Source organism: Halichondria panicea, chromosome 12 (assembly GCF_963675165.1).
Source record: "Halichondria panicea chromosome 12, odHalPani1.1, whole genome shotgun sequence".
Classification (NCBI taxonomy): domain Eukaryota; kingdom Metazoa; phylum Porifera; class Demospongiae; order Suberitida; family Halichondriidae; genus Halichondria; species Halichondria panicea.
Genome location: NC_087388.1, coordinates 1,366,361 through 1,386,356, shown reverse-complemented (window position 1 = coordinate 1,386,356; position 19,996 = coordinate 1,366,361). Strand labels below are relative to the sequence as shown.

At 40.0% G+C, this 19,996-nt stretch overlaps 4 protein-coding genes across 8 annotated transcripts in view; 1 reads left to right on the top strand and 3 right to left on the bottom strand.

Moving 5' to 3' along the window:
* Positions 1 to 580: 580 nt before the first annotated feature.
* On the top strand, positions 581 to 6,612 carry LOC135344780 (uncharacterized). Of its 5 annotated transcripts, none has more exons than XM_064542070.1 (21): positions 582 to 1,078; positions 1,517 to 3,204; positions 3,264 to 3,392; positions 3,481 to 3,546; positions 3,611 to 3,649; positions 3,723 to 3,797; positions 3,892 to 3,957; positions 4,040 to 4,081; positions 4,176 to 4,229; positions 4,277 to 4,369; positions 4,959 to 5,051; positions 5,120 to 5,167; positions 5,238 to 5,270; positions 5,381 to 5,473; positions 5,537 to 5,584; positions 5,648 to 5,686; positions 5,828 to 5,878; positions 5,967 to 6,008; positions 6,072 to 6,119; positions 6,177 to 6,218; positions 6,277 to 6,612. In XM_064542070.1, the coding sequence occupies exons 2-21, from the start codon at positions 1,524 to 1,526 to the stop codon at positions 6,414 to 6,416; spliced, it is 2,922 nt and encodes a 973-aa protein (XP_064398140.1). In that variant the 5' UTR covers positions 582 to 1,078; positions 1,517 to 1,523; the 3' UTR covers positions 6,417 to 6,612. The 5 variants fall into 5 exon arrangements, with proteins under 5 accessions (XP_064398144.1, XP_064398140.1, XP_064398142.1 ...); XM_064542071.1 differs by having other exon boundaries at positions 583 to 1,078; positions 3,892 to 3,945; XM_064542072.1 differs by lacking the exon at positions 4,176 to 4,229.
* Positions 6,613 to 8,440: 1,828 nt separating this feature from the next.
* Positions 8,441 to 19,996, bottom strand: part of LOC135345452 (uncharacterized) — a 91,624-nt gene continuing 80,068 nt past the window's right edge. Inside the window, exons 6-7 of the mRNA XM_064542874.1 lie at positions 9,169 to 9,340; positions 8,441 to 8,956 (exon numbers count right to left, since the gene is read on the bottom strand). The gene's annotated coding sequence lies outside the window, so the exon portion shown is untranslated. The remainder of the gene's footprint in view (positions 8,957 to 9,168; positions 9,341 to 19,996) is intronic.
* On the bottom strand, positions 12,337 to 16,112 carry LOC135344774 (uncharacterized). Its single transcript, XM_064542065.1, has 3 exons — positions 13,321 to 16,112; positions 12,988 to 13,266; positions 12,337 to 12,926 (listed from the first exon to the last, which is right to left on the bottom strand). Exons 1-3 carry the CDS (start codon positions 15,989 to 15,991, stop codon positions 12,646 to 12,648), a joined length of 3,231 nt encoding a protein of 1,076 aa, XP_064398135.1. The 5' UTR covers positions 15,992 to 16,112; the 3' UTR covers positions 12,337 to 12,645.
* LOC135344777 (serine/threonine-protein phosphatase 6 regulatory ankyrin repeat subunit B-like) lies at positions 16,041 to 19,367 on the bottom strand. The gene has a single exon (XM_064542067.1). The coding sequence runs from the start codon at positions 19,260 to 19,262 to the stop codon at positions 16,185 to 16,187; it is 3,078 nt and encodes a 1,025-aa protein (XP_064398137.1). The 5' UTR covers positions 19,263 to 19,367; the 3' UTR covers positions 16,041 to 16,184.

The window sequence follows — 19,996 nt, the reverse complement described above, 5'->3', positions numbered from 1 at the left end:
GAAATACAACAGGAAATGGAGTGATAAAACTGCAATGAATGGTTTTGCTTTTGCTGGGGTGCCAGCATAATAACTATTGTATGAAAAAACATGATGAAAATGTTCTTTACGAGTCAGTAGCTATCTCACTTGGAATTCACTGGTATAGACTTGGTCTAAACTAATTGGTGCGGTTTAGCAGATTGCTGCATGGTTAGATCCATTAATTATATACTAGGAACTTGATTCTGTATTATTATGTAGGCTGTGCTGTGCTACATGTGTCTGTGTGCAGTGGTTGTTCCATACATAAAGAAAGAGAAGGTATTCTTGCTATCTTGTTAATGTACTAACAATACACACATTGCCACAGCTGTTTCAAGTTGGTTTCATCGACGAAACATGATAGTTATGTCATCTGATTGGCTGTACTATCTCTCCAAGATGCTTTCATCCAAAACGAGGGTGCATAATGCTGCTCTTATAGCTAGCTATATGCATGTATTATATACGTGTGGATAAGACACTGAAGTCCAGATGATACAAGGAGATTAACTAGTGGAAGGGAACGAAGTCTTGTAGAGTAATCAATCGAATATCGGGCGGCACCTATTTCCGGACACGGCCACGCCTAACTAGAGAACAGCTGTGATCATTTATTGCCAGCAGTACATAGCAGGGGCCCCTACTAACCTGGACACAAAATTTCGAGTCGTATCATTAGTCGTAGTAGAAGCAAGAGCTCTTGAAACGCAAAATACGGACATACGCATGATCATCCAATCTGTTGTATTCTCGTTTAGCCACTGCAGAGACCTCTTGTAAAGAGCAAACAGAACGATAAGTATACCTAAAGAAAGATAGACTACTGTGCTATACAAACAGCATCTAAACAAAACTCTTGGTGCTATACAAATTACACAGTTCAAGTAATCGTTGTAGTGAAGGTTAAAGTGCGGACATCTTCTCTTCCATTGCTGCCTCCCTGATCACACTACCTCAGCAGATCAATTTCAAACACGTGGATGGATTAAAGTTAGCTGATGAACGTGTGCATGTGAAGGGCTCTGTACTGGACCTTTAGCTTGCTTTGAAATTTGTGAGTTACACTTACTTGGTTGTAATGTTTTTGTACACAGTGTGTATGATTAAACTGTTACATGAACCTGAGACTTTCTGAATAATAGTCAGATGCTCTTACTACTGAGCTACCAGAGCTCTTAGGCATTGGAACGGAGAATATAATTTCAAATTCAAGCCTAGAGCTTTGTAATAGGCCATATGTGTAGTTTAGCCTGTAAAGGGGCATGTGATTGGCATGCCAGCACACCTAAGGCCAGGCACGTGTGTAAAAGTATGCCCCTTGAATAGAAATATAGTGCTAGCTATTCTGCACATACATTTAAACGTACATAGTCTCATGCCCAGCCACTTTACCTGTGGTAGGCTAATTGCAAGAACCTGCTGTTGTGGGTATAAGGCACAGGATACAAAGTATTCCTTTGGTTTTTAATATGCATATTTTTGTTGTTTGCAGTTGTTTGATGGCTCAGCTCAGCTTGAATGACCGTGTGTTTGTCGCACGAAGAACTTTTACTCTCTCGCCACCGCGATCGTCTTATATACCCACAGTTGCGAAACGACCAACCTCTTACAAGTCATGGACTGAAAGTACCCTCTATAAAGCATACTTAGCACATATTGAAGATGGGCTCTCAGTACGAGATGCTGCCGAGGCATATGGAGTACCTAAGTCAACTCTTCAGGATCGCGTCAGTGGACGAGTTAAGTTTGGGGCGAGAAGTGGCCCACCAAAGCTCCTCACTGATGAGGAAGAGAATGAACTTGTTAGTTTTCTCTGTGGTTGTGCATCAATGGGCTATGTAAAATCCAAACAGGAAGTTTTGGCACTGGTTCGTAACATTGTTCAAACAAAAGGACTTCGAACTGCCGTAGTCACTGATGGGTGGTGGACCTCGTTTAAGAAGAGGCATGGTGAACTAGCTGTACGTGCTGCAGAGCCATTATCATACTCAAGGGCTGTAGCAAGTTCTCCCCAAGTAATTTCTTGCTATTATGACTTGTTGGAGCAGACGCTGACAGAGAATGATTTACTCGATTGCCCATCCCAAATCTACAACATGGACGAAACAGGCATGCCCCTCGACCCTGCACCTCCAAAAATCATCACTGTCAGAGGTGTAAAACACCCAATAAAAATCTCAACCGGAAATAAAGCACAGCTTACATGTGTTTCAGCTGTCAGTGCAACAGGTCAAATCATTCCTCCTATGATTATATTTGACAGAATGAACATTAAAACAGCTTGGACTTATGGAGAAGTACCAGGAACTAGGTATGGAACATCAAAAAATGGATGGATTGATAGTGTGTTGTTTGAAGACTGGTTTAAGTGCCAATTTTTGCCTAATGCATCTCCAGTGCGTCCTGTGTTGTTAATAATGGATGGCCATTCTACCCATTACCAGCCGAGTACTGTGAGACTTGCAGCTTCGGAGCAGGTAATACTCTTCTGTCTCCCGCCGAATACAACGCATTTAACACAACCCCTTGATAAGGGCTGTTTTGGGCCACTGAAGCGTGCCTGGAGGAAGGAATGTCATAGTTATATGGCACAAAGTGGTGGAAAAATGGTGACCCGATACGAGTTTTCTCGGCTGTTCAACAAAGCATGGTTTGCATCAATGACCCCAGCTAATGCCATAAGTGGATTTCGATGCACAGGCATAGTCCCTTTTAATCGAGAGGCAATTAGGCTACCTGTTGCTGATTTTAAGGATCAGGTTTCAAGCTTGGCACAGGAAACAGGCCTTAATTTCATACCACTCTACAACTGCAGTCCATCAAGATCTATACATCTACATGATGCAAGTGTTGAAGAAACAGACTCTTCTGATGGTGACTCCCCTGCTAAGAGTCCTGCTAAAAACAGCTGTGTTCTACGACAGACTGCTGTTACGAAATGTCTTTCTGCAGTGACGGTGCCTGAGTTGCACACCCAACAAGCTAAGCCAGTTGGCAGTGGACGGGTGCTAACAAGTTCTGAAAATCTGAAGATTATTAACCAAAAGGAACAAATGAAGCTTGAGAAGGAACTTAAGAAGAAACAAGCTCAGCAGAAGAGACTTCAGAAGCAAGAAGCAAAGAAACAGAAACAGAAGCAAACTCTCACACCCGCAAGGTTGCCCAAAGAATCGACTAACTGTGAGTCAAAGTACTGTTATGTTTGGTCGTATAATTATAGCTTATAATTATTTATGCAGCTGTTCCTGAGAGTGATGTTGTCTTCACCGACAACGAGTGGGACCGTTTTGAAACGAGGCTGCTTGAAGGCTATGATCTTGCACCAAAGGGAAGGTATAAACTATGGCTTGAAATGTATCATCCACAAGGTGGGTTTTGTGTGTTACATGTGGAACGTTACATTCGTTCTCTAGAGTGTACACGTACTGTACACACATTTTTGTTTCATACATGTAGCTGGTGGTACCTGTAACAAACAAACTGACGAGCGTGAGTCGGATTTAGAAGTGTCTCCTCAACCAGGTACTTACATGTACAATACACTTCATTATACACTTTACGTAATATTTGTTTCCTGCTTTTGAAGATGCTGATGATTCAGAAGGTAGAAGATCGTTCGGACCAGGTACATGTACATATTATATGTGCTGTATTGGATTTGCGAACACAATAATGACTGGTTTTTTTTATTACTGTAGATGATTATTGTGATCCTATTGTGGATGCCCTTTTTGATAGTTGGTGCTATTCAGGAGATGAATCTATTGGACCAGGTAAAGAATATAATATGTACTCATGATACAGTGTGTTTGATTTTCACTCTGTAATACAGTTGTGTACCCTATAATAACATGCTGCTTTGTTCAGATCGTGAAACAGAGTCTGTGCCTGATACTACTGGCAGTTGTCTGCCGAGAGCTGGTGAGCTACAATGTAAATGTTTGCTGTACTATAATTGTACAAAGTTACATAATTAATTTATACAGTATGTTTATTAGAAACTTTTTTATTTCAGGCTCACAGGAAGTTACTCCACCTGTTCCTGGGAACAGTCAAGGTATATCTCACACATGAATATGTGAATGAGTGTGCATACATGTACCATATACAGGTACAGTTGCATACATGATAAGCCAACATGATTCACACAGATCCGTTATCAGTAAAGAGCTGTAAATATACTCTTAGGAGTTCAAGGAAAACTGGTAAATTATTGGGTAGTTTTTGGAAAGTTCATTTTGCGCCATTTTAGTCTCGCAGAAAGTTTCACCACCTGGTCCTGTGAACAGTACAGAGTCTGTGTCCAACAAGAAGCTTCCCCCTCTTGGGCGCCCACGGAAAACTGGTACAGTATGTTTTGTATAATTTTACTGTGAGGGGACAAACTTATAAATTTCATTTTTGCGTAGTCTCCCAGAAGGTTACTTCACCCATTAAAATAACTGTAAATAGTCAAGGTGTTTAAAAAATACATGCAGACGTTGTGGCTTTGAAAATTAACGTCTAATTAATTTATTTAGGAGCTGAGAATAGTGGGTCAAGAGTTGAGGGTATATGTACATTTGATTTGTACTTACATGTAACCATTAGGCACTAAAATTTAATGGTACATAATCGCTACATGTACTTGTATAGCATGATCACATGTACTAGCTACATGTACGTGTATATGGATCGTACAGTGTAATAATAATGTTAACTATTGGATCATAATAGTAACCTTTACTGGATCATAATAATAACTATTTGCATATTAATAACTTTATTATGATACAATAGTTTATACGTTATTATTACAATCCAATGGTTGCGTTATTATTACGATCCAATGGTTGCGTTATTATTACGATCCAATAGTTAACGTTATTATTACACTGTGCGATCCAATTAAATGCATACATGTAGGTGACCTTCATGTTTTATAATTGTCACAGAGCCCGTGTCAGCTGCTGCGAAGAAAAATGGCAGTCTCATCAGTCAAGGTCCAGACAGCAAGAAACGCCCTGTTAGGTGCCCAAGGAAAACTGGTATGTTGTATAATTATGCTGTAAGCCTGTGGGACAAACTTATAAACTTTCATTTTGCTTCTTTTTAGTCTCCCGGAAGGTTACTCTACCTGTTACAGCAACTGTGAACAGTCAAGGTGTTTAAAAATACATGCAGACATTGTGGCTTTGGAAATAATTATTAAGGTGTCTCGTTTATTTATTTAGGAGCTGAGAATACTGGATCACAGGAAGTTGAAGGTATATTATACCATCATTAGGCACTAAATGGTTCATGATCGCTACTTGGTGTAGCATGATCCAACCTACAGACATGTAGTAGTTAATTATAAATGCGTTAATTGTCACAGAGCCTGTGTCAGCTACTGCGAAGAAAAATGGCAGGCTCATCAGTCAAGGTCCAGACAGCAAGAAAGGCCCTGTTGGCCGCCCGAAGAAAACGGGTATGTTGTATAAATATGCTGTGAGGGGACAAACTTATAACTTTTCATTTTGCTTCTCTTTAGTCTCCCGGAAGGTTACTCCACCCGTTACAGTAACCGGGAATAGTCAAGGTGTTTAAAAAATACATGCAGACATTGTGGCTTTGAAAATTAACGTCTAATTAATTTATTTAGGAGCTGAGAATAGTGGGTCAAGATCACAGGAAGTTGAAGGTAAACCAGTAAGTTGTATACACTGTTCCATTTTTGTCTCAATAATGGAGGTAAATATGCACCACACTGTCTGCACCTAGCCTCACGTCATGTGCTTACTGTCTGGTTATTGTACATAATGTAAATTTATGATCTTTGCAGAGCCTGTGTCAGTTACACACTGTAGTACTGCTGGTCATGCAACGAGAACTGGTAAGCTACAGTTAATTTAGAATAGTAGTACACACTTACTTATAAGTTTTACATGTATACACCTTTATATTTGTTTTCTTAAAATTAGTGCTGCGGAGGGTTTCTCCACTTTGTCCTATGAACACTCGAGGTATTACACACACACACACTCATGACATTGAGCTCTACAGTTATACAAATCATTTTCTCTCAGAGTCTGGGGCTATCAACAAGCACAATGTTGGGCGTCCAAGGAAGACTAGTAAGTTGTGAGAAAGTAACGTATATATTAGAAACTTGATATTGCTCCATATTTCAGTCTCGCAGAAGGTTACTAAAACTGGTGTTGTGAGCAGTCAAGGTATTCCCTTCACACTTGTATGCACCCATTGTCATTAAAGTTAATGTTTCTTGTGTAGGTCTGTGCATCAGCCGTAGGTGCACTAATGCTGATAGTGGTGATTGGGTGAAGTGTGACAATTGTGGGCAATGGTATCACTGTGAATGTGTGGGAATTGTTATAGAAAATGCCAAAGAAATCCGTTTTGAATGCTGTTAGATCTATTTTTTTGTGAATCATTTGCAGTATTGTGTTATATAACTGTTCATTAGTTTTATAATTTTTCATTAGTCATGTGTTTTTCATTAGTCATGTGATGTTTGGTATGATTGGTAGAGTCTACACACTGTGTACAAAAACATTACAACCAAGTAAGTGTAACTCACAAATTTCAAAGCAAGCTAAAGGTCCAGTACAGAGCCCTTCACATGCACATGTTCATCAGCTAACTTTAATCCATCCACGTGTTTGAAATTGATCTGCTGAGGTAGTGTGATCAGGGAGGCAGCAATGGAAGAGAAGATGTCCGCACTTTAACCTTCACTACAACGATTACTTGAACTGTGTAATTTGTATAGCACCAAGAGTTTTGTTTAGATGCTGTTTGTATAGCACAGTAGTCTATCTTTCTTTAGGTATACTTATCGTTCTGTTTGCTCTTTACAAGAGGTCTCTGCACAGGGGCGTAGGCAGGAATTTGAGGAAGGGGGGGCTGAGCTGTTCGCGCCAGAAACTACTTGGCGCCGAGCGCCGAAAATTCCGGTGACCGGAAGCCACACCCCCTAATTAATGACTCATTGCGCATGTGCAAGAAATAGCCACACCTTGCTTCAATTAATAATACTGCTAAAGCTAGCTAGCTAGCCGTAGCTAGCTAGCTTAGTTGCACTAAAGAATCAAAGTTACTAGTATAGTATAGCTAGCTCTTGGACATGCTGTTTGTCTGCCACTAATCTATACCAGTAATTCCCAGGCTAAAGACTCATCAGAGAAGGTGGGGCTCTTAGTGTAGTTTTTGCAGAGAAAGGGGGGGGCTCCAGCCCCCAAAGCCCTCCCCCTCCCTACGCCCCTGCTGCAGTGGCTAAACGAGAATACAACAGATTGGATGATCATGCGTATGTCCGTATTTTGCGTTTCAAGAGCTCTTGCTTCTACTACGACTAATGATACGACTCGAAATTTTGTGTCCAGGTTAGTAGGGGCCCCTGCTATGTACTGCTGGCAATAAATGATCACAGCTGTTCTCTAGTTAGGCGTGGCCGTGTCCGGAAATAGGTGCCGCCCGATATTCGATTGATTACTCTATACAAGGCTCTATAAGAGGAGGAATGGCAGTTGGAAAAGGGGCAGGAAAAAAACGATGGTGATTGGTCTGTCATTATGGCAAGACGAAAGTAAAAAAATGAAGCTGATATACAAGCAGCTAAATTGTGAGCTGCGACCCATGACTGCTGATGAAGCTGCTAATATCCCAGCAACCGGACTGTCCGAAACAGAAAGACTTGAGATAGTCAGGCTATTGGCCTCCCGAAAGGCCATTGGTACAAGTGCCCCAATGGCCACACCTATGCAATTGGCGGGTGTGGGGGAGCGATGCAAAGGGCCAAGTGTCCCGAATGTAAAGTCGAAATTGGAGGAATGAGTCATGCCCTAGCAGCCGGCAATGTGCATGCATGCACCGGAAATGGACAGCTCAAGACTTGCTGTATGGTCAGAAGCAGCTAACCTTGCAAACTTTGATCCACTGGAATTTGACAGACTGTAGTTTAGGCTGAATTTCCCTTAACTTTTTTGGTTAATGAACTCTTGCTTTTACTAATAGTTTTGTATCGAGTTTTTATGATACACATTTATTGTAATGATAGTCACTGAATTATTGAACTCTTGCATGACATTAATTTAACTGGAAAAGTATACATAATTAAATACAAATTCAATATCAAGTTAATTTCTGTATAATGTTCATGATCAGCAACAGTTACTGTATAATCAGGAATTATATATAATTATGCATGGATAAGATGGTGTCTGGTTTCCATTCCCGATAGGACTGCTTATTTTATAGGTACTGCACTGGTACAGTTTCGTACAAGTACACACTGTCAATAGCTAATGGTTGTGACAAACAGGATACTGTATAACTATACGAAACTACTGTACTGTGTATTGAGTAATAATGTAGTTTTTACAGTATACATAATTAAGTCATGACATTGCATGCACACCCGGCCATTGAAGATATAGAACTAAGTGCAAAAATTCATTTCATTCAGGTCAGAGTTGACAACATTAGAATAACTGTACAGTAGTAACAAAAATATGCTAATTTTGAAGGACGTAAGATGTTGCATATACACAGTAGAAAAAGTAACGATTGGAAGTGTAAAAGTAATTTTTGCTTAAGTGGCAAGGCATGAGTTCTGAAAGTTCAGCGACACAAACATGTGTTGGATTGAACAGCTATATCTACAGTATGTAAGTGCAATTGAATGCGTGCAGCTAAATCTAACATAATGTGGTACAGATATGGAACATGAAAAGTGCATGACCATGCAGCATGACGAGTGCTTGTCTGGTCAGCTCTGCTCCTCTTGTCTCTCCTCTCTCTTTTGATGCTCACAATGTCTTCAGAAGTGAGGGAGAAGGGAGAAGTAAGACACTGCCATCAAGAGCCAATGATGGCAGAAAATGATTGGAATTGTCAGGACGGACATGCAGATGATTGCTTTCAATAATGCTTTTCCTGTGTAGAAGCACGTCTACAATAGAATGAATGAATATAGCTATAATTATAATAACGTATTATTATATAGCGGGTATATTTCGAGGGTATATAAATGTTCGTGGCTAACTAAATATACCCACTAAACGACTGCTATTCCACCAAAACCTTTCTAACAGTCATTCCGCGAAAGTTTATACCCTTAAAATATACCCGCGAAATATACCCGCTATACGGTAGTGTACTTACTGTGCTCGTGTGAGATTTGACTTGTTTTGTTGACAATCCTGTGGGTTGACTGCGAGAACCTCTACTAATATTTTCCAGGTGGGTTCTTGAGACTTTCCAGTCGAATTATACTATTTGGCAATATCATGATGTTTCATTTTAAATAGTTATTCCAATGCATGGGTATTCATCCCTGTAAGCAGTTCAAAGCAGAGTCAATCAGGGACTCATCCATCGGAAAAACAAATGTGTACAAGGAAATAATTAAGCTCATAAATTAAATGTTGGGTTTGAATGCTGCTTACTCCAGTAGAATGTCACCTGAGCTGATCCAATCTTTGATTGAAGTGAGGCATTTTCAGTGCCTGCGCATCATTAGGAGTTGTATCTGGGTAGATCTATATATATCTATATTGGAAACAACAAATAAAACATTTACAGGTGGTGTGTGCATGTGAGCATGTGAGTGCGTGCTTGAAACTTACTCCAGTAAGATGTAGTCTATCTTTTGGGATGACCCAATCTTTCATCGGAGTATAGAGAAGCATTGTCTTTACCCATGACTTGCTTAGTTCTTTCAATGCTTTATTAATACTCTTAGAGTATATTTAGGTGCATTTCTGCTCGGATCAAGAAGGTAAACAGAAGGCAATATCTATACCAGTACAGAAATAAATTTTTGTTGCCACTTCTCGCTATCACTATCAGCGTCTATAGGCATATCGACAAATACCTCCACTCCGTTCTTCATAAGCCAATGTAGACCAGTTGACCACACATGACAGCGAGGATTGGCAGCATAATTGGATCTCTGGAATCAAATAATTATTAGCAGTAGAAGAATCAGAAAATGAGAAGTTATCTGCTTGCAACTGTTGGGAAGTTTAGTTTTCATGAAAAGTAAGAAATCGTTAGGAAATAGTCAAATCTGTCAACATCACATTTAGCATAAAATCCTGGGTAATCTTGTCACCTTTGACCCAGAGATAAAAAAGCAGACGAGATTTCTCTTTAGTGGCACTCTTAGTTGGTACTGGTTCTGAAGTGAGTTGAGACTGTGGTTCTCTTCCACGTACAAATTGTCAAATTCGTGGCAGTACTGCAGCTTGTGGTATAATTATTCTGGTAGTACTTTTTCCATGCAGCAGCGATTCTGTAATAATTTATGACTACGCTGAGCTTGAGTTGATCGATGTAATTGGTGACATCCGCTTTAGCAGACTTTGACAATATATGATTATAGGTACATCTGATGCAAGTAACTCTCTTAGGGTGTGAGCGGAATATCAGTATCTTCTATGTGAGAGATAAGGAGGCTTCCTTTACAAGCTGGAATGTAGTCAAAGTTGTTTTCAACAATCCCAGAAGAGAGTTTGTCTCTGGGGAAAATCGGACGGTCTGGAAATAATTATCACCAGGGAAGGATGCTTCGTTATTCCAATGGATTGAAATATTCTCCAAAGCAGTTTAAAGCAGAGTCAATCAGGGACTCATCCCTCGGAACCAACAAATCTGTACAATGAAAAAATTAAGCTCATGGACAAATTAGATGGTGCATTTGAATGCTGCTTACTCCAGTAGAATATCACCTGAGCTGATCCAATTTTTAGTTGGAGACTGCGGTGGAGCATTTTCTGTCTTTATCGGTAACGTTATCAGTGCCTGCGCATCATTAGGAGTTGTATCTTTAAGGGTATAATTTTATATATCAACAAATAAAACATTTACAGGTGGTGTGTGCATGTGAGCGCGTGCTTGAAACTTACTCCAGTAGTCCATCTTTTGGGATGACCCAATCTTTCATCAGAATAGAGAAGTAATGACTTTCTTTCCATGAGTCACTTAGTTCCTTCTGCTAATGATTTATCAATATCTCTTAGAGCATATTTAGGTCCATTTCTATAAAGCCTCCGTAAAAGTTTCATCCTTGAGATAGCTTGGATCAAGAAGGTAAACAGAAGGCAGTACAGAAATCAATTTTGTTTCCATAATATTCTGTTCGTTTTTGAATAACTAGATAGATGCAGAGTGTTAGCACATTTTATGTTTTATTGCCACTTCTCACTATTAGCCTATCAGTGTCTTTAGGCATATCAACGAATACATCCACTCCATTCATAAGCCTGCATACCAAGTATAGTACTAATTGGACCTCTGCAATCAAAGAAGAAGAAGATTCAGTTATTATAGAGAACTGCGGCTTGTTGGCAAGCTTTGTTTTCATGAAAAGCTGTGAGAGAAATGAGATAAAGAAATTATTAGGAAATAGTCAAATCTGCCAACATCACATTTAGCATAAAATCCTGGATAATTTTGTCACCTTTGACCCAGAGATCAAAAAAAGCAGACGAGATTTCTCTTTATAGTGGCACTCACAGTTAGTACTGGTTCTGAAGTGAGTTGAGAAGAACTGTGCATGGTCCTCTTCCACATACAAATTCTCAGCAGTACTGCAACTTGTAGTGTATTCTGGTAGTTTTTTTCCAGCAAGCGATTCTGTAATAATTAATACATGGCACAAACACATACCAGACTGACTTACCTGATGTGCCTTTGCCTGATGAGCATGCGTGCATAATGGATGCTCTTGGCTAGCCCTAACTTAAACACTTGTATCTGCAGACGTCGCTCTAGGAAATCTTGACCACACTGAGCCTGAGTTAATCGATGTAATTTAGCAGACTTTGACAATATTTGAAAACATACGATTATGGGTACATCTGATATGAGTAACTCTCTTAGGGTGTGAGCGGAATTTCAGGCGAGATTTCTCTTTAGTGGAACTCTCAGTTGGTACTGGTTCTGAAGTGAGTTGAGAAAGACTGTGGTCCTCCACGTACAAATTCTCAATTTCATGGCAGTATACTGCAGCTTGTGGTATACTCTGTTAGTACTTTTCCATGCAGTATAACGATTCTGTATATGCCTACGCTGAGCTGGAGTTGATCGATGTAATTGGTGACGTCCGCTTTAGCAGACTTTGTACATTTGATGCGAGTAACTGTCTTAGGGTGTGAGCCGAATTTCAGTATCTTCTATGTGAGAGATAAGGAGGCTTACTTTGCAAGCTGGAATGTATTCAAAGTCTTTTTTCAAAAATCCCAGGAGAGAGGGAAAGTCTGATGGAGGATGATTATTCTTATAGTAGTTCTTTATGTCATCCACAGCTCCTCGTTTAAATCATCAATCTTGGAGTTGTTACAGACATTTTGTTCAACACTAAAACTCTAGCTGAAAAGTACAAAAATTACTTGGGGGAAGCATTAATTAACTAATGAATTGATAAAAGGCTAACAAAAAGATGCGAAGATGTTTAATATTAGCAAGGCAGTGTAGGAAAATGTAGATTAAAAGTGCAATAGTAAGAAAATTATATGGTGAAGCATGAGTTCTGAAGTTCATTGACACAATAAAGTGATAAAACAGTTACATGCAGCAGGTGCATTAACGTAGCTACACATAAAATTTGTGCTGTGATGCATGATACTATAAATTTTCTCAGATATGAAATACTGAGAGTGTACGGAGTCTCTCTCTCAACTGACCATAAGTTGCCGTCTCCCTGGCTGCCCATTTCTGCAGCATAACGAGTGCTTGTCTGGTCGGCTCTGCTCCTCTTGTCTCTCCCTTGATGCTCACAATGTCTTTAGAAGTGAGGGAGAGGGGGAAAGCAAGACACTGCCAACGAGAGCCAATGATGGCAGCAAATGATTGGAGAAAGTCCTCGTCGGGATGAAGAGATGAATCTTTTTCTAAACTTTTCTTTTGTAGAGGCACATCTATATAATGCACGCATGAATAAGCGGAGCATTATAGCTATAATGATTGTGAGGTACTTACTGTGCTCTTGTGAGATTTGACTTGAATTCTGTGACCATCCATATGCAGATTGACTGAGAGCGTCTACCAACACTATCCAGGTGGGTTCTTGAGACATCCACAGTCGAATTACTTCTTCTTTCTTAGCAATGTCACCAGGGTATGATGAGTCATTATTCTCAATGTCATCTAATTTGTTCCAGGTGATCGGAAGACTCATTCCTAGCAGTTTCCATTGAGCACTACTTACTTCTTGCAAAGCAGAATGAACCAAGAAGGTATCCATTGGAAAAAACAAATCTGTAGTACAATAATAAATGAAATACGTGGGTATAATGTGTGTGTGAAACTTACTCCAGTAAGATATGGCCCATCTTGTTGGGCTGATCCATTCTTTGATTGGAGTGGAGAAACAATGTCTGTCTTTATCGGCAACTTCCTCAGTGCCTTCTGCTAGTGCTTCTTCGATATCACTAAGAGCATATTTAGATGAACTCAAAGCATTCGTAAAAGGTTCATCCTTGAGGTCGTTCGGATCAAGAAGGTAAACAGTTGGCACTATACCAGCACAAAACTCCATTTTTGCTTTGACTACCTTTTGAATAACTTGATGCAGAGTTTCAGAACACTTGGCTTGATTTCGGACGTCACTCCTTGCTAGTACAATCAGTTCTTTACTATCAGCGTCTTTAGGTATATCGACAAATACCTCCACTCCATTCTTCATAAGCCAATGTAGACCAGTCGACCAGACATGACAGCTAGGATTGGCAGCATATACATCAGCCATCAAAGGATCTGAAGCTGTAGTGGAAAGTCTGTGTCTTGTGGGCAGGCCTTGCTTCAGTGCAAAGTTGTGAGAAAGGTGAACAATAAGCACATGAAGAAATCGTGTTGGGAAGAAATCAAATCTGTCACCATCACATTTAGCATACCATCCCAAAGTAACTTTATTACCTTCGGATTTAGGCCATTGAATTTCCTCAAGTTTGAGATCACAAAGAGCGGGGAAAAATAGATGAGATTTCTCTTGAGTGGAACCCTCTGCTGGTAGTGTCTCAGAAGTGAGTTGAGAAAGAGTGTGGTCCTCTTCCACGTACAAATTCTCGATTTCTTGACAGTACTGCAGCTTAAGTAGACATTCTTTTGTAATATACTCTGGCAGTACTCTCTCCAGTAGTGATTCTGGAACAATGCCTACGCTGAGCTTGAGTTGATCAATATGTTTGGTGAGGTCTGCTTTAGCAGACGTTGAAAACAGTTTATTGTGTACATCCGATGTGAGGGTTGATATCTTGAGAATGATTGTATGGTTCTCAATGGAGTCCCCTTCTCTCTCTATCACCATTAGCAGACCCAAATCATGTAACTCTCTTATGAGAGTGTATAGTGATGAAGAATTTAGTGGAAGGGGAATTCCAGTATCTTCTATGTGTGAGATAAGGAGGCTCACTTTGCAAGCCGGAACATGTTCAAAGTCTTTCTTCAACAATCCCAGAAGTGTGCTTGTCTCCGGGGAAAGGGATACTAAATTAGAGAATTTCTTTGCGAGTTCCTTTATGTTATTAACTACAGCCCCTCGTCTACGACAATCAAGAGCAACACTTTGTTCTATGTGTAAATCATCAATCTCGGAGCTGCTACAGAACTTTTGGGATACGCTGTCAAGCACACGTAACGCTTGTTCTACTGACCTTTTGTTGATTACATCAGCATGGCTTCCCACTGGTAAGATAATAGTGTTTGAGAATTGCTTAATATTGTATGATAGAAATGAAAGCCAGTAGCTGTATTTAGTGACAGCAGCTTCTTCGCCTTTACTCAAATCACAAAGTATCAAATATATATTGCTTCCTTTTGATGTGTTGATTGACTCCATAATTGCAGCATGTGAGGAATAGTACTCGGAATCACCAGCAAAATCATAGAGTATCATTCTTCCATAAGCACTACTGTCATAAGTACTTGGAACAATGCCTGCAGTGTGAGGGGCAACAGTTGATGTGCTGAAGTAGCTGATCAAACCTTCTGTTTTGATAGTTTCAACAAGCGTGGATTTTCCTGCACCTGGATGACCTACAACAAATATTCTGGTGAAGTTTTTTTCACCACTAAACTCTTGTTGAGCAAGTTTATCTAGTTGCCGATAGATTGATTGGATCTCAGGATTATGACTTTTGAAAATTGTAACAATTTCTTGGCTTCTCTGAGCTTTAGCTAAATCAAGGGCGGTATTACCGACTTTATTTCGCACAAAAAGGGGAGCATTGCATTTCTGCAATAGTAAGCGTGCACAATGAACTTGCCCATATCGAGTTGCTGTGTGAAGAGGTGTGTTGCCATCATTATTAACTTGAAACACTGTCCAGTACTGGAAAAGAATTGTTCTCAGCTTTTCTTCTTCAGTATGCGATGTACGACATAAAATATGCAGAGGTGTGTTCCCATCGTTGTCTCTAATTGTTGGATCCAACTTATATTTTGATATTATAATGTTTAAAGTTTCTATATGACCATTTTGGCAAGCATAATGAAGTAGAGTTTGACCATTGTAGCCTCTAACATGTGGGCTGCAATTAAACTCTTTAGTTAGGGCATGTATCACAATCTCATGACCATCTTGAGCAGCTAAACACAATGGGGTAGAGTTAACATTGTTAGTGATATTGGTTTCAACTTTGTGTTGAATAATCAAGTGTCTCACTGTTTCAACATGTCCTTTCATGGCTGCAATATGTAGAGGTGTATTTCCATCATCATCTCTATCTGTGAGCTTGAGGAGGTGATATTCCATCACCAGTTTGTCTAATAGTGTTTTAAGGCCACGATCACATGCATAGTGAAGGACAGTATAACCTCGGACATGATGACTTTCGTTAAATTTTTCGACTAACGCATCCAAAACACACATATGATTGTTGAGCATAGCTATCTCGAATGGAGTTTGGTTGCTATTATTAGTGCAATCAATATCAGCACTGTGCTCACTGATCAGGTGTTGCACGGTGTTAATATGTCCTTTCATGGCTGCAATATGTAGAGGTGTGTTTCCATCATTATCTCTATCTGCAGGATCAAGGCCATATTCCTTAACCAGTTTGTCTACCAGTTCTATATGGCCACCATGGCATGCTTGATGAAGGAGAGTGCGATTATTGTATCCTCGGACATTACAACTGCTTTCAATTTCTTTGACTAACTCATCCACAACATGTGTCTTACCAGTCAGTGCAAGCCAGCATCAATGGTGTATTATTCTTACTATTTATGCAATCGATAACAAGGCTGTAATTATTAATCATGTATCTCACTGCTTTAACATGTCCTGCCTTTGCTGCAATATGCAGAGGTGTGTTTCCATCATTATCTCTATCACTGAGATCAAAGCTATAGTTTACCACCAGTTTGTCTATCAGTTTTATATGGCCACGCTCGCACGCAGAGTGAAGGAGAGTATAACCTCGGACATGATGACAACTGCCTTTGTATTCTTTGACTAACGTTTCCAACACATGCGTATGACCCCTCAGTGCAGCCAGCATCAATGGAGTATCATCCTCAATATTAGTGCAATCAACATCAGCGCTATGCTCACTGATCAGGAGTTTAACTGCTTCAACGTGTCCGGACATGGCTGCAATATGTAGAGGTGTGTTTCCATTAATATTTCTATCTGCGGGATCGAGGCCATATTCCACCACCAGTTTTTGTATTACTTTTATATGGCCAACATGGCATACATAATGAAGGAGAGTACCATTAACAGTTCTATCTTTTGGATTGAGGCCATATTTCACTACCAGTTTGTCTATCAGTTTTATATGGCCACCATAGCATGCATAGTGAAGGAGAGTATGACCATTGTATCCGAGGACATGACAACTACTATTGAATTCGTTGATTAACACATCCAAAACATGCGTATTCCCTGTGAGTGCAGCTATCATCAATGGTGTATCGTTCTGATTATTTTTGCAATCGATTTTAGCTTTGTAATTATTAATCAGGTGTCTCACTGCTTCAACATGTCCTGCCTTTGCTGCAATATGCAGAGGTGTGTTTCCATCATTATCTCCATCTGCAGGATTGAGGCCCCATTTCACCAGTCCGTCTATTAGTTCTACATGGCCATGCTCACACGCAGAGTGAAGGAGAGTGTAACCTCGGACATGATGACGACTGCCTTCGAATTTTTTGACTAACGCGTCAAAAACATGTGTATGACCCCCCAGTACAGCTAGCATCAATGGTGTATTGTTCTCATTATTGGTGCAATCAATATCAGACCTGTCCTTACTGATCAGGTGTCTCACTGCTTCAACATGTCCGAACATGGCTGCTATGTGTAGAGGTGTGTTTCCACTGTTATCTCTATCTGCAGGATCAAGACCATATTCCAGCAGTTTGTCTATCAGTTCTGTATGACCATCGTAGCATGCTTGATGAAGAAGAGTTGAATCATTATATCCTCGAACAAGATAACTGCTCTTGAATTCTTTAATTAACGCATCCAAAACATGCACATGACCACCCAATGCAGCTAGCATCAACGGTGTATTGTTTCGATTATCAATGCTATCAATATCAGCACTGTGCTTGCTGATGAGGTGTCTCACTGCTTCAACATGGCCTGCTTTTGCTGCAATATGCAGAGGTGTGTTTTCATCATTATCTCTATCACTGATATTGAGGCCGCATTTCAGAAGTTCGTTTATCAGTTTTATATGGCCACGCTCACACGCAAAGTGAAGGAAATGATGACTACTTTTTAATTCTTTGACTAACGCATCCAAAACTTGCCTATTGCCGCTCAGTGTAGCTAGTACCAATGGAGTATTGTTCTCATTATTAGTGCAATAAATATTAGCATTGTACTTACTGATCAGGTGGATCACTGTTTCAACATGTCCAAACATGGCTGCAATATGTAGAGGTGTGTTTCCATCATTATCTCTATCTGCAGGATCAAGGCTATATTCCATCACCATTTTGTCTATCAGTTGTATATGACCATCGTAGCATGCAAAGTGAAGGAGAGTGCGACCATTATATCCTCGGACAAGATAACTGCTCTTAAATTCTTTAATTAATGCATCCAAAACATGCACATGACCACCCAATGCAGCTAGCATCAACGGTGTATTGTTTCGATTATCAATGCAATCAATATCAGCACTGTGCTTGTTGATCAGGTGTCTCACTGCTTCAACATGGCCTGCTTTTGCTGCAATATGTAGAGGTGTGTTTTCATCATTATCTCTATCTCTGATATTGAGGCCACATTTCCCCACTAGTTGATCTATTAGTTTTATATGGCCACGCTTGCATGCAAAGTGAAGAAAATGGTGATTGCTTTTTAATTCTTTAACTAACGCATCCAAAACATGCGTATGATCCCTCCGTGCAGCTAGCATCAATGGAGTGTTGTTTTCGTTATTAGTGCAATCAATATCAGCACTGTGTTTACTGATCAGGTGTCTCACTGCTTCAACATGTCCAAACATGGCTGCAATATGTAGAGGTGTGTTTCCTCTTTCATCTCTATCTTCGACATTGAGGCCATACTCCTTCACCAGTTTGTCTATCAGTTCTACATGACCACCATAGCATGCATAGTGAAGGAGAGTGCGGCTATTGTAACCTCGGACATGACAACTGCTGTTGAATTCTTTGACTAACGCATCCAAAACATGTGAATGACCCCTCCGTGCAGCCAGCATCAATGGTGTATTGCTTTTAATATCAGTGCAATCAACATCAGCGCTATGCTTACTGATCAGGTGTCTCACTGTTTCAACATGTCCGAACATTGCTGCAATATGTAAAGGTGTCTTATTGTTACTATCTCGTTCTGCAGGATCGAGGTCATATTCCAACACTAGTTTGTCTATCAGTTCTATATGGCCACCATGACATGCATAGTGAAGGAGAGTGCGGCTATTGTAACCTCGGACATGACAACTGCTGTTGAATTCTTTGACTAACGCATCCAAAACATTCACATGACCATTCAGCGCAGCTAGCATCAATGGAGTTTTGTTTTGTTTATTGGTGATATCAATGTCAGCACTGTGCTTACTGATCAGATGTCTCACTGCTTCAACATGTCCATTATTGGCTGCAATATGTAGAGGTGTGTTATCATTTTCATCTCCATCTGCAGGATCGAGGCCATATTTCATCACCAGTTTATCAATCAGTTCTACGTGACCACCATTGCATGAATAGGGAGCCCCCTTGAATGCTGCGTACATCAAAATTGACTTCCCATTGTTATCTTTCACAGAATAGTGCATATGATGTTTTGAAATAAGATTTTCCACGAGCAGTACATGTCCTCCAAAGCAGGCACAGTGGAGAATAGACAAGCCATTGAAACCCCTAATATTCAGGTCCGCTTCATTATCAGTAACTAAACGATTAATAAAGTCTTTGAGACCGAGTGATGCAGCTACAAACAATGTAATAAAGCCATCATCATTATAATCCTTAAATTGAACAAAGAATTTGCTTATCAGATGCATAGTTTTCTTCACAGTTTCAGAATCATTATAAACGTCAAAGAGGACATCCTCAAAGATTTTAACATGATGAGAATCCATCTCACTACGGCTATAGGAACAGGACACGTAGTCTCCGTTGGAGAGGTGTTTACCACACAGTGATAATAGGATCAACATGATAATTATTTGCACATGTTTGTTCTTAGCAGCAAAGAGCAATGGTGTATTACCACCATTATCAATAGCTCCTATGTCAGCACCAAAGTCATTGGCTAGTGTCCAAACCGTATCGAGATGACCATTAGCACATGCGAGATGAAGAGATGTTTGGTTGTGTGAGTTTCTGACGTCCACTTCATATTGCTTTGTTATCAACAGCTCTCTGACCTCATCTAAGTCCCCACAGCTTGCAGCAGTGTGCAGGAGAGTATCACTTGATTGGCTGTCATCAGCCATTTATGGAACTACGCATTGTGACAGAATTTAATTTACAGAAAAATCACATGATTCAATTCTTTTATACTGAT

Bases quoted from the DNA above. Each gene is read 5' to 3' on its own strand.
- LOC135344780 (XM_064542070.1), top strand. From the start codon at position 1,524: ATGGCTCAGCTCAGCTTGAATGACCGTGTGTTTGTCGCACGAAGAACT. The intron at 3,393-3,480 runs GTGGGTTTTGTG...TCATACATGTAG, and splicing joins TGAAATGTATCATCCACAAG to CTGGTGGTACCTGTAACAAA. The intron at 5,879-5,966 runs GTAAGCTACAGT...TCTTAAAATTAG, and splicing joins TGGTCATGCAACGAGAACTG to TGCTGCGGAGGGTTTCTCCA.
- LOC135344774 (XM_064542065.1), bottom strand. From the start codon at position 15,991: ATGAAAGGACATATTAACACCGTGCAACACCTGATCAGTGAGCACAGT. The intron at 13,267-13,320 runs GTAAGTTTCACA...ATTGTACTACAG, and splicing joins ATGGGCCATATCTTACTGGA to ATTTGTTTTTTCCAATGGAT. The intron at 12,927-12,987 runs GTAAGTACCTCA...TGCATTATATAG, and splicing joins TCAAATCTCACAAGAGCACA to ATGTGCCTCTACAAAAGAAA.
- LOC135344777 (XM_064542067.1), bottom strand. From the start codon at position 19,262: ATGCACTATTCTGTGAAAGATAACAATGGGAAGTCAATTTTGATGTAC.